Source organism: Danaus plexippus, assembly GCF_018135715.1.
Source record: "Danaus plexippus chromosome 9 unlocalized genomic scaffold, MEX_DaPlex mxdp_24, whole genome shotgun sequence".
In the NCBI taxonomy this organism is placed as follows: Eukaryota; Metazoa; Arthropoda; class Insecta; order Lepidoptera; family Nymphalidae; genus Danaus; species Danaus plexippus.
Genome location: NW_026869847.1, coordinates 4,828,000 through 4,841,581, shown reverse-complemented (window position 1 = coordinate 4,841,581; position 13,582 = coordinate 4,828,000). Strand labels below are relative to the sequence as shown.

General features: G+C 32.9%; 1 protein-coding gene across 1 annotated transcript in view; it reads right to left on the bottom strand.

The window, feature by feature from the left end:
• The window catches only part of LOC116767528 (uncharacterized), an 89,647-nt gene extending 77,433 nt beyond the window's left edge, over nucleotides 1-12,214 (bottom strand). Inside the window, 13 exon segments of the mRNA XM_061527238.1 lie at nucleotides 13-306; nucleotides 544-753; nucleotides 839-2,011; nucleotides 2,097-2,829; nucleotides 2,906-3,171; nucleotides 3,611-3,860; nucleotides 4,032-4,147; nucleotides 4,225-4,356; nucleotides 4,620-4,736; nucleotides 4,814-4,918; nucleotides 4,998-5,199; nucleotides 5,487-5,548; nucleotides 11,930-12,214. Coding sequence (XP_061383222.1) covers nucleotides 13-306; nucleotides 544-753; nucleotides 839-2,011; nucleotides 2,097-2,829; nucleotides 2,906-3,171; nucleotides 3,611-3,860; nucleotides 4,032-4,147; nucleotides 4,225-4,356; nucleotides 4,620-4,736; nucleotides 4,814-4,918; nucleotides 4,998-5,199; nucleotides 5,487-5,543 — 3,655 coding nt within the window. The 5' untranslated portion in view covers nucleotides 5,544-5,548; nucleotides 11,930-12,214.
• Between the last annotated feature and the right edge of the window lie 1,368 nt (nucleotides 12,215-13,582).

Genomic DNA, 13,582 nt, shown 5'->3' with positions numbered 1-13,582 from the left:
AACTACACTTACGAGGCATGCATAGAAGATCCGGATTTCCAACAAAGAATGTATTGCAAACACAGCGACCACTTTCTTCGTCACAGGACGCACCGACTCCACAAACAACATTCTCACATCGTTGCCGACATCGTCCTGATACGCAAGTTAAGGGCTCATCACAAGACAGACCTGGTCCGCAAGTGTCCGTCTTACAGGATCCCCCGGGAAATGGATTTCCAACCAAACCTTCTGGGCAAACACAAGTCGGCCCACTTTTTGATATTATACATTGCGCACCCGAAGCACAAGCATAATTATCACAACCTAAAATTCATAAATATTTAATACAGCTTTTATACGATTTAATTGCATGAACAGAATGATTATTCATAAAATTTCATAAAGAATATTCTAATATAACGAATGAAAGTGTTAATAATTACCGAAATGTTATTTTATAACCTATTCTGTCAAATTTAAGACATTTAGTGCTGATAAATTAAGTTTCATAAATTTAATAAGAATAAAGCAATCAAAAAATAGACAAATTGTCTTATTTACCGGAAATACATTTTCCGCCTTCTGGTTTTGTATAACCTGGATTACAGCGACACCAAGCAGCATGATTGTCGACTTCACAAAAAGCGTTGGGTCCACAAGCAACAGTTGTACAAGGAGATAAACAAGTACGATTCAAACAAGCGAGATTATTGGGACATTGGTTACTTTTACTACACAATTGTCTAGGTAGCGAGCCAGCTTCTGTTGTACCTAAAATAATTAATCAACATATTTTTGAACACAAAATTAAATTATAACATAATTTTAATTAAATCTAATAAAAAGCATAACTTACATCCTCCTTTGTATGGATCTCCTATCATATTTTGTGGACACGTACACTTATATCCACCTCTTTCATCATGACATATAGCACCATAAGCGCAAGGTGCACTGTGACACTCATTTCTATTAGTACAACCAGTGTAAGGATCTCCTTCAAAACCAGGCATACACATACATTTGGGAGGATCACTTGGTGTGCATTTAGCATTTATTCCACAAACAAATCGTTCGCACGGACTCTTACATTTCTGCCCATCTGTTACGTCTAAATAAAAAGGGGGTGGACATACACAATTTCCTGGTTGCACACACTTTTCATTGGAGAAACAGTCTGAATCACTTATACACTTCTTTTGGTTCAAGCTGCAATGACCTGACACATCATCTTTACCATATCCCGGAGGACACTTGCAACTATAAGATCCAATTGTATTTACACATTCAGCCCCAAAGCCACAAACTGGATGATCAAAATTGCACTCATTGATGTCTTCACAAGCACCATCTGGGCTTTGAGAGTATCCAGCAGGACATGCACAATAGCTAACTCCATCAGAAATTATAATACATTCTGCTCCTGAACCACATTTTTTGCCATTTGAACAGCCGGATAAAACACAAATGCCGTCTACAACTTTGTATGGTGGTAAACACTGGCAATTTATGTCATCACATATTTCACATAGTTTGTATGGATTGCCACTATATTCTGGAGGACATTTACATTCATAGCTTCCAGGTAAATTTTTACATAATGCATTTAATCCGCATGGAGTACGTCCGTTTAGTATACATTCATTTATATCTTCACATTGGCTAGTTTCCTCATTTCGAGAAAAACCTTGTGAACATATACAAACATTTTCCCCTTCGTGTAGAACACACTGCTCACCAAGCGGACATGGATTAATATTACTGCAACCATTAGGTGTTTTACTCATAACACATCCATTTATATAAGGATCTCCACTAAAGTTGCCTGGGCATTCACATTGGAAACTACCAGGCAAGTTCTTACATACAGCACCAGTTGAACATGAATTAAAAGTACACTCGTTAATATCTTGACATCCAATAACCGATAATGGATTACCAGTAAATCCACTGCGGCATGTACATTGAGCAGTTTGATCAGTAAGAAGACATTCTGAATTGCTTCCACATTGTAAAGACTCGCATGGATCTATAAAGAAAATAGTATATTTGAATGACATAAACATAAAAAATTTAGCCATACAAAAAAAGATATACAATTATTTTGAACTTACGACGGCAATCGTTGCCAATATTAGGTTCCGGACAGACACACTTCTTATTTGAATCGCATATGGCATTTCCGGGACAATCTTTGTCCATTTTACATAGAATAATTTCCGAACATCTTATGTTAGGTTCAGGATCCGGTATAGTTCCTTCGGGACATTCGCAAATAAAGGATCCTTCAATATTAATACAGTTTGCTCCTATACCACACGAATTTTCATTTAAGCATTCATTCAAATCGAAACATTCAATATAAGCATCACCAGTGTAGCCTTCTGGACAACTACAACCAAAACTTCCTAAAGTATTAGAGCAGTGAGCGTTTTGACCACAACGTCCAGTAATTCCAATAGACAAATCACATTCATTAATGTCAACACAGCCCACGGATATGTCACTTGGATCAAATGTCCAGCCGTCTTCGCAAACACAATAGGCATTTGATCCATCTGGCTTGCAATAAGAATGGTCGCCACATTGTACATCTTCACAAGGTGCTCTACAAATTATATTGGGTGGAGATCCAATATATCCTACGCCGCATTCACATTTATAACTTCCTTGTGAATTTGAACATACTGCGTTATCTCCGCATACTGTTTTATTTTGACACTCATCAATGTCAACGCAGAAGGAACCTTTAGCATCAAAACCATCTTTACAATAGCATTGATGTTCTTTACATTCAGCATTGTTAGTACAATCAAAATTAGACTTGCATAATGTGTTTACATCAACCTGAAATTTTAAGAAACCGTTAATTTTATAATTCTACAAGACGTAGAACTTAATGAATTATATCTATATATTATACCTGTTCACAAGCAATTTGTGGGTCCGGTTTTGCTGCATATCCTTGTGGACAAACACAATTGTATCCCGGGTCAGTGTTTTCACACAAGGCTCTTAAACCACAAGGATGCTCCAAGATTTCACATTCATTAATATCATGACATCCCTCAGGTGAATTAGGATCGCCCGTATACTCAGGCCCACATGTGCATACAAAACTGCCAACGGTATTTGTGCACTTTGCATTGGCGCCGCAGACAGACTTGCCACTCTTACACTCATCCACGTCTGGTGTAAAAATAACTTACAAATTTATTATGAATACCCTCTGTGAAAATTATTAAACATACCACGCAGATACTCCAAACGTTTATTGAAGAAGAAGAAGCAGGTACACGGAAATACGGTGATAGACGTTTAGAGCTAGAAAGTCGGAAGTTCCAGTACAAGAATGAAATACATGACAAGCGTTCTTTTTTAAATCCAATAAATAATATTCATCGACACTCCAAAGTCATTTAAGAAAGTACAATATCTGAAATGTAGCAACTTATATTTTTAGTAATTATTAATGTTGTGATTGATTAGATTAGTAAAGCGTGAGGTTACCACATCTCCTCTGCGGCAATACTCGACTCATGAAGCCGAAGATTAAGAATATACAGAAGCGTTAGTGCCATAAAAGTGTTTATAACACACTAATCAGTAATGTAATTTTTTATCTTACCAATACATTGGACGTCAGGATTGCCTTCATAACCTGGGGGACAAACGCAGCGATGGGCACCAGGAAGGTTTTCACAGAGTGCGTCGCGCCCACATGAAACGCTTCTGCATAAATTGTTATCAAGACAGTCAACGCGTGGATCTCCCTCTAATCCATGTGGGCAACTGCACTCATAGCCACCCTCGAGATTACGGCACTCAGCACCCTTCCCGCACGCTTTGTCATGACTGCACTCGTCCACATCAACGCACTTAAGAAAAAAAATTATAAATTTTAAACATTTCTTTTTTTAAATATTGGCTCCTCTAAAACAGTGACAAAACTGAACTCCTGCCAACACCTCTTGGAGATATTTCATCTAGGCACTTAGTGATATGCCAACAACCGTCTGACTTCAAAACTCGATAAATCAAGTACTTACTCCGTCAAAGGGATTTCCTGTATACCCGGCTTTACATGCACAGGTGTAGTTCCCAGGATAGTTTTGACAAATTGCGTTTACACCACAAGCACCTGGACGTTTACATTCATCGATATCTAAAATATAAATTATATGTGTTAAAATAATATATTTAATCAAAGGAAAATATCCAATTCAAACAAATAATACAAACCTCGACATTCCTCTTCTCCGTCTCCTTCAAAGCCACGGTTGCACTTGCAAATGAAATGAGCAGGTAAATTACAGCATTCAGCGTTTTTAACACATCTCGCTGATATTGTTGGATCTTCGCACTCATTTACATCTAAAAAAATCATGATTGTATAAGTACACAAAAATATAAGTAAGTGTTCATATTTTTCTTGTTATTATTCCCAATAACTTTTAAGACAACACCTTATTGATATATTTTTTGAATACTCTCTTGTATTGTGGCATGCCGCATGTCGGCAATACTAGTAAAAGTTTGAGTGATAACTCTCAACGCTTTCTGAACAAAATTGTTGAGTCCAAATGTCAGTGTAAAATTAAAAACAAAAAGAAAGGCAACTTATAATAATACTTTACCTTTGCATGTAAACCCGTCGCCAACATAACCCGGAAAACATGAGCATTGAAAGCTTCCAACGGTGTTTGTGCAATGGGCAAAGACATCACAAGGCCGGTCTTTACATTCATTGACGTCTAAAAAAAAGTATTAACAATGAAGAAAGTCCTAAACAATAACTTAATCTATTGTGCAGTAACATGTAGTTTCCTACCTTCCTCTTGGCAATTACATCCACCGAAACCGTCATTACAGTAACACACACCGTTTAGACAAGCGCCATTTTCACAACGCGCTCCATCATCTTTGGTACAGTCATCTTAAAATAAACACACGAACGTTAAAATTTATGAAAACAAATTCAGCTATAGCTTACTTACTCTTTCAAGCGAGCCTACCTGTGCATTTTAGTTCTGTCCTAAGTTCGTCGGATGCTTTATAACAATCGGGCACACCGTCACATAATTTTGATAATTCGTATAACTGTAAAATTTGTGTCGATTCGTTAACTTGGCAGCCGAAATATCCGTCTTCTAAATTTAAGAAAAATACTTCTCGTTTTATTCCTAAGCCTATTCCATATTGGCTTTGCGTTGCTACCTGCAATTAAAAAATATATTAACAACCACAGGCATGTAAAGAGTTACCAGCAGAAAAAGCATCTTGATATTTGTATAACTAACTGATGAGTTAGTATTTTACGCTAGAGTTGATCCATTCAATGACAAAGGTGAATGGTCCCTAATTTTACGATGCGAATAGATAAAAGAGATCGGAAGAATTTCAAACATTATTTGCTAAGTATGATAAAGGAATCACATTGTAGGTAGGATAGTTAATTATATTAAAAATTGTAAATATGCAATATTCATTGTATATATACTTACATTTGTCGTCGTTACTAAGAGCGTCCAAACTACGAGTGGTAGGGTTTCTATATACATTTTCTCTGAAAGAAAGAAAACAACTTATTATATTACTATATAAAAATTCGATTGATTTACTTAAAATACAAAATAGAAAGGATGAAACGCTTGGAACTTAATTATATAGTATCAAGAACAACTTAATAATATATCAGCAATATTTATAATACAGGAAAAAATGTTTTTTTTATTTATTAGTATTTAAATTAGGATAAACGAGCCAAAAAAAATTTGTTGCGATAGTGCACTGTTTGTTTTAAATAGAATAAGCCGAAGAAACGTGTTCTTAAATGGAATCATTTAATTCATAATAAACATAGTTGATTGCTGTGAATGTCTTTCATACAAGCCGTTATTTCAAGTAAGCTACAAAGGCGAAGGCTATTGCTCGAGGTCAGGTAACAGCGAATTGAGAATTGGTCACAATGTATATCTAGATCACACATATTAGGTAATTCATAACGAATAAATTGGTGGTCCTTTATAAGTAATCTAATACATAAAAAATATAAAATAATAAACAAATAATGGTATCGAAGATTACGGAAGACAAACATTTAAATTAAACTATGGTTTGACGTTTCCGCTATTAACAAGAAACCGTATTACATACAGTACAGTAGTTACAGTAGATAAAAGTGTTTCATAGTACATTATTTTATTTCATAGCTAACTCCTCACATCCTTAAAGACAAAGTGTATGTTTTCGTGCAAAGCAGATGCGGTTTGGTTTGATTAACACAAGTTAAAGCGTAAGAAAATTATAAGTGAACATCAGAGAAGGCCACTGATGATAGAAAAATCTTTGTAATTAAAAACAAAAGATTCAATTAATGTATTTTTTTTTTATTCATTAAAATCTATACAAAGGTAGCTTTTCTTCTGGACCAAATCGTCACTCTCAATAATATTTGTCTTTTTAAAGTATTTTTAAATTATATTTTTTAAAATATACAACAACGATCAAGTATAATAATAGCAAGTTAATAATCGATAATATTTTAATGTTCTTATTGGCATTTAAACATTTTTCCCAAGGTTTCGTCAATTGATGCCACAAACATTGTGCACAAGTATCGAGAATTACGCAAATTTACTAAGGTCACGTCACATAACCAGAAACATCCATATTTAAATTGTCTCCGGTGTCAACCTTGACATCTTCAGAAGCTTTTATAAAGACCATTCTATTGTTACGAACACAAGCGATAACTTTTACCTTCCAAATATTTTTATACTTATTTAACATTTATATTTATATAATTGCTATAACATGGTTCAGTAATCCCAAGTTAATGACCAAATATTCAAAAACTTGAAATTAGTAACATAAATCTTAATAAAGTGTAACCGTAGTTTTTACTCACCGGTATTACACAGACACGCAGTCAAAAAACTTTCACTTCGACTTGATTTAGTAAAAAATTATGATTATAAATACAATAACTTTAGAAATAATAGCTGAATACGTCAAATATTTATAAGCTATAATAAAACAATACATACAGACACACTATTGTTAAATTTATAACAACCAGTTTAATTAATAGTTGATAAAAACCTTATTCAAGTAATATTGGTTTATATATTCACACCTGTGCAACTGTTGTACTACTGTCAGTGGTTTACTGTGAAAATACATTGTTACATCATAAATAATCCCAATAAAAGTTCGGGTTTGCGTGTTCGGATCAAATGAGCCGTAAAGAGAGGACCGTCCGTATGAACTTGCGCCATTCACTTTCACGTATCGTTTCGTTCGCTGCCATGCCGTTTGTACGGAAAGTAGGCTACAAACAAAGCTGCATGTCAGTTTCTCTCTTGAGAAATAATTCCACATTACCAATTGTGTGGGACAAACCGTACATTCATTAAAGAAAAGAAGTCACTCAAATAGTAAATATCCGAATAATTGTTTGCTTTAATTTACTGGTAAATTCTTATTCTTTCTTTACAACTATACTCGAGTAGGTTAGGTATTCTGACTCAGAAACTAAATATATCGCGGCCAGAACCGTGCTTAGGTCATAGTAATTTATAAAAAAAGATAATTCACTTTTTAAACGTAACGAAAGGTTATTTAATTTCTATTCATTTTCAAAACATCTATGAACCTGTGATCAATTGTAATTTCGTAGGCTTGATAACTGATAAGAGTATATATATGTACTTCCGGTTGTATGTTGTTTGTCAAAGGCAAGTTTAAAAGATAAAAGTATGAGTAATGAAATTGATTGCTTCCAATTGTGATTGCATATTACAAACGGTACTAGTAGTAACAATAGCGGGACTATACAACCGTATTTAAACTATAGTGGAAATACTATGGTTAAATCAGTACTTGCAGTCACCGAACGTATATTTTGAACTTGGTGATTTATTTAGCCTTAACTGTTTTTTAAAATTTAAAGACAATTTGGTTATTATGCTTTAATTAAATTTATGTTAATAAATAAACAACTAGCAGTAAGAATTGTGAAGTGATTTTTTTATTATTATAAAATTAAATTATTCTTCGCGGTCTGTCTGTGCTCAACGGTTGTGTTGGCACTAATGTTGGCATATATTTATCTGGAATGTCACAACAATTTTCATTAAAAGCTTTATAATATATATAAACGTCTCTACAAACTATCCACCAATTAACATCCGAAAGTTTTTTTGGCAATGGATTTTTTTTTATAATCTTAAATATGTAAAAAGACTACACACTTATATGTATATATATTGGTATTGATTATTGAAAAGATAAATAAGTATTGTAGTGCGAAAATTATATTCCTACTCCTTTTCAAGATTTATTATTGTTTCAAAAACAACAATGCCAATTGCCAATAGACGGAAAACTTTGACGTTTGGCGGAACATCGTGCGTGTTTGGACGATAACATCAAATAAAAGAGAAAGACTCGCTCATGTGTTCCGGTGACGACGGACGGCGACATCGGGGTATGATTGTGATTTGAATTATTAAAGAGCTTATATTTGTTCTATCCTTATGAACATACCTACACAGAAAAAGCCCGTGGGATAGTTTTGGCTTTTATTAGTTTACAACAGACATATTCATATCAGAACAAAGAAATGCGTATGAAACTTCCCACGAGTGCACATGCCTTAATTATTAATGTAAACGGAAAACTGAAAGATGTAGAAAACAAACATTGTCAAGCATTTGTAATGTTATTAAAAAATGCAACAATTAGAGTGACTATAACACACCATAAACAGCGATTCCTTAATAAGTATATCTGTATAAAATTTCCCACAGACATAAGAGATTGATGACAAACGCGTGAGAGTATGGGACAAACTAATAGTACATTGGAATGGAATGACATAACGGGCACGTTCGCCGCTTGAGTGCCCACAGACACAACAGGTGTTCTCATTCTAGGGTAAAACGTCACCTGTGCCTTAATATAACCTGCCATAATCACCGATAGTGTAGTGATACCCAACTTTTTTTACCTGAGACGCAGAGCAGAACGAGCTCTTAAATGATTTAAAATAATACTGTGCACATTACATCAAATACAGATTAGAATAAGATACAGATGCATTGTCTCGACCACCTAAGAATAGGGATGTGACGAAATACTAAAGAAAACCTCTGATCTGTAGTTGATTACAATTAACTCGTTTGTGGGAATAGAATGTAACAAAGAGGCCTTGGAGCCAAGCATTAGTTTATCGGCGACACGCTTCAGCGAAGACACTGCATCTAGACCTCAATTCAATAAATACACTCACAAACATTTACATGTATTTGGACTATGAGTCAATAATTTTCTTGTTCAATTCATGATTTAAATTTCTTATTGAATTGTATAGGCTGAACCCTAGCTAAAGGTTATAAATACCTGTTTTTAATTAAACCTTATATCTATTAATACTACAAATACTGCAAACGTTTTAACAAGCCGTGAAAATGCACTTTACCTATTAGGGGTCAAGTCTACAAGGGGTATAGGTAAAGTATTTATACTTAGTTTTAATTTATACTAAGATGTTGTAGTCGAGGTAATGGCAAATTTATCACGGTCTTAAATTTATATTCAAAAATAGTTTTCTCATGGTTATTATCACTGTATATATAATAAATTTTAATTATATGACATAAGGTAGAGATATTCATATCCGTTGTGCATATTTTTTAAATTAATTATGATTTAAATAGTTTTTATTGGCTAAACGCTTTATAAAAAATACATTGTCGAAGAATTTGCGATGTGACGTCAACCGCCAGTATGATTCATAAATCGAAGGCAAACACGCTTTCCATTCAAAATCCACCCACTATAGACTATAGTCCATGAAATGTTCTATAGTCAATTAATATTTTTTTATTCTCTAAATAATTTCGCACACATTTTCTTTTACGAGGTTCAATTTTTTGTTCACGTTGTACGGATGGAACGGGTCAAGGCTGATATTTTTTCTCGTTCTAGTATAAACTCAGTTCAAAATACGTAGATGCATATGTAAAAATCCGTAAGTACTTGATAATGTAAGCAAAGTTTTTTACATATTTAGTGATAAACATATTTTTTTAAACACAATTCCTGTTATAAATTCATTTCAGTGCTGATTTAACGTTCAAAAAATTAGATATAATTATATTTTTATCTTTTTATATTCATGCTTCAAAAGAAATCTTCATTATGCACTTAACGAAAAAATTACTGATATTACTGTTTTTATATTATAATGTTTATATAATTTTTTATATGAATACAATTCGAACTTTAAAACTATATTACGCTTAGATAGCCTGTTAAAACATACATACATTTTCAGTTTAAACAAAATTATAATTCGAAAAGTTTTTTTTTATTTAATATATAGTAATATCAATCTCTTTTATTAGAAAACGCTACAATTTGTACAAAAATATACAAATGGTATACAAATAATAACCAACAATTTTTTAACTCATTTTATAATTAATCACTTAGAGCAGCTTTTTGTTGTTTACTATATAATTGTATTAGTTAGTATATTTTTTGCTTTACCGTTCTTTATGCAACGTAAATATGTATTTTTAATACGACATAAAATCTATGATTGTAAGATCAATGTAGGAAGTAATGATACTATATTTATATAACATAAATATAGTGCTCAAAAAGTAGTTTTCGCATAACCTAATCGATCACTTATTGAGCGTGAAATTATTACTTTCTCTAATACAAACGCTATTTTTTTTATATTTATTTGGACGTTGTAGGTAACGTCTTTAAACCCTATATAGAAGTTTTCAAGTTATGTTATATTTAACTATGAACTCGTTTTTAGCTTAAATATATAGGTGGTTTTTTGCTTTATTATAAAACTGTTTAATTTGAAAAACAAATAATGTAAATTAAGTCTCAATAAGTTTTACTAATAGTAAAACCTACTGAGATTATTAAATTATTCTTATTTGCAATGGGCTACAATATAAAATAATATAAATTTAATATTTCAATAAAATATATTTTTAAGGTACCTTATTCATATAACATATATAATTGCGAAATATGTATATGAAACCTGATAATCTAAGGGTATTTAATATTTATATGAACTCATAATTAAACAATATGGTTAACAGTAATAGTAAACTTGGGTTGCCATACAATAAATGAGGGATGATGTGAAACATATAACTCGTTTCAGATAATAATTAATGAAAGTAGTTGGAAATTTTTATGTGGACTTGAAATTTTTTATGTCCGAAAAAATCTAACAGCGTCTAAAATATAACAGAAGTAAAAATATTTTACAAGAGCTTTATATTAAAAAAATTATCACAAATATATGCCCCCGGATGACGCTAAGGAAATCAGCTTGGTTTATAAGGCGGGGGCAGGTCCAGCTTATATAAATGGATCCCAAGCGCCATCTAGTGAAACTAAGTTTTGTAATAGCATTACGTTTAAAATTACCATTACCTTTAAAATGCTTTTACTCCCATAACTCTCGATCTATTATTATTGAGCAATGGTAAGAGGTTTTTGACGTTTAGTAGAGCTACTAATTCGTATCAAAATTATACTTAATTTGAAGTGTTAAGAGCTTAAAATATTAATTTAGAATTGCATTAACATGTGAACTAGATTTATTGTTATTATTACGTTTTGCTTGACCGATTTTGCATTATAATGTAAAAATTAAACCGGTACTTCATACATGAAACAACACATTTTGAATACAAATATTCTTATAAGAATACAAATTTAGCTAAGCGTTAAAAATGTTAGCAGAGAGGCGCGGTTAATATTTATGAAGTGAATGTTCGAAATGGAAGTTCGGAACGAATGTTATTGTAACAGTCTAGAATAGAGAGTAGAAGAGAATGCGAGATATTGCACAGTTGCGACATACGTTAGGACGTGGTTGGTAAGTGTGCGAGATGCCAACCTTGAGATCATCGGTGAGTGTGGGAGCAGTAATGTACGGGGCTCATTCCTCCCGGTGCAAGCAATCCGCCTTCCCTCGCTAGGCGAACAGCCGTTAGGCAACTCCGAGTAAAGAGCCGCACACGGATGACAGTGGTATTTTGTAGCGATACACTATTCAGTATTACCAAAAACACACTGTCACAGCACTGCACCTACAGCACTCCACAGATTCCACAAATGGAGCGGACAACACACGAGAACGTAACGATATCGCAACGCGTCGGATCACACACGACCGTGATGGTGGTCGAAGTGAGACTGATCGCTCAGCGTCAGGTTGCTGCGCGCGCGCACTCCGCCCCCTTGGCCCCTTCCCCCCACGCCGCGATGCCTTTCCCGCACTCGCCCTAGCTTATTGGACCTCCACTGGCTGAGCTTTTGCTACACCAGATAATAAAACTGCAAAGGAGATAAACCGGCTGACTGTACCAATACCTTTAAATTTGTTTTAAAACCTTGATACCTCCCTTTATTTCTTTCTGGACGCTTCCATGTGCTTACCTACCTAAAGTATTCCTGCTTGGCAAAAGAGTTTTATATAAAAATTGGAAAAACAAAACATTCCGAAGATGAACACAGTAACATAACAAATTCAAAGTAATAAAATTATATCCATCCGCAATTAAATAAAGGAAAATAAAGGAATAACCGGTCAGCTTCTGTGTGGCTATTAGCGGCTACCTTATCCGCAGTGATGTGAGACTGAATAAGAGCTGGTCTTTTTTAACCAATTACGAGTTCTAAAGGTCCATTGAAAGTCATATACAGCAATGACAGCACAATTCCACTGTACAAACTGTACTCACTTTGATTGTACTACCATTATTTATTTAATGACATATTAAATAATTGTAAGTAATAAATAATACATTGTGGAATTTGGGAAAAAGTTATTTTATTCTTCACAATAAATATATATATATTATTAATATAAAAGAAATAGACAAAATAAAGATTTAATAATGATTGCTCCACTAATTGATTATTTGAGACGTATGCTCGTTAATTTAATCATAGATTAAACAATTTAAATACATTTAAAATTATCGATTATTATTCTTAATAAAAAAATAATTTAATTGAAATCAAATACCCATTAACTCTAGACAGTAGATTGATTGGAAAAATATATAAAAAAAATAAATATTTTTTTAATAAATTAATTTATTTAACAGAGTATCTTTGTTTTATTACATTTACTTAAAATAAATTATATTTTCGTTATGAAACATTATGTGGAGTTAAAATTTTAACACTTTTTCCTTGTCCCATGTTTAAGACTTCAACGCGCGCGTCATCTCGGTAAATAGAGCTCGGTAAAATTAATAAAAAAAAAACATATTTTTTTATTCTAAGTAATGGACATGTAAATAAATACAAAAAGATTTTACAATGACTAAGTCTATATTTTCCTTCACTACATGTATCCTCTCACGAATAAGTTGCAATGATTCACATATTTTTGTACGAAAAATTCATCAGTACTTTAATAATGTTTCCTTTTTATAGTAAATAATATTTATTTTATCTTAAAAAAGTCCTAACTGTCCAAAAGCTTTTCTTAGATCGTGATAAGGGCTTTTTAAACTATTTTATTTCTTCCTGTCGTCCA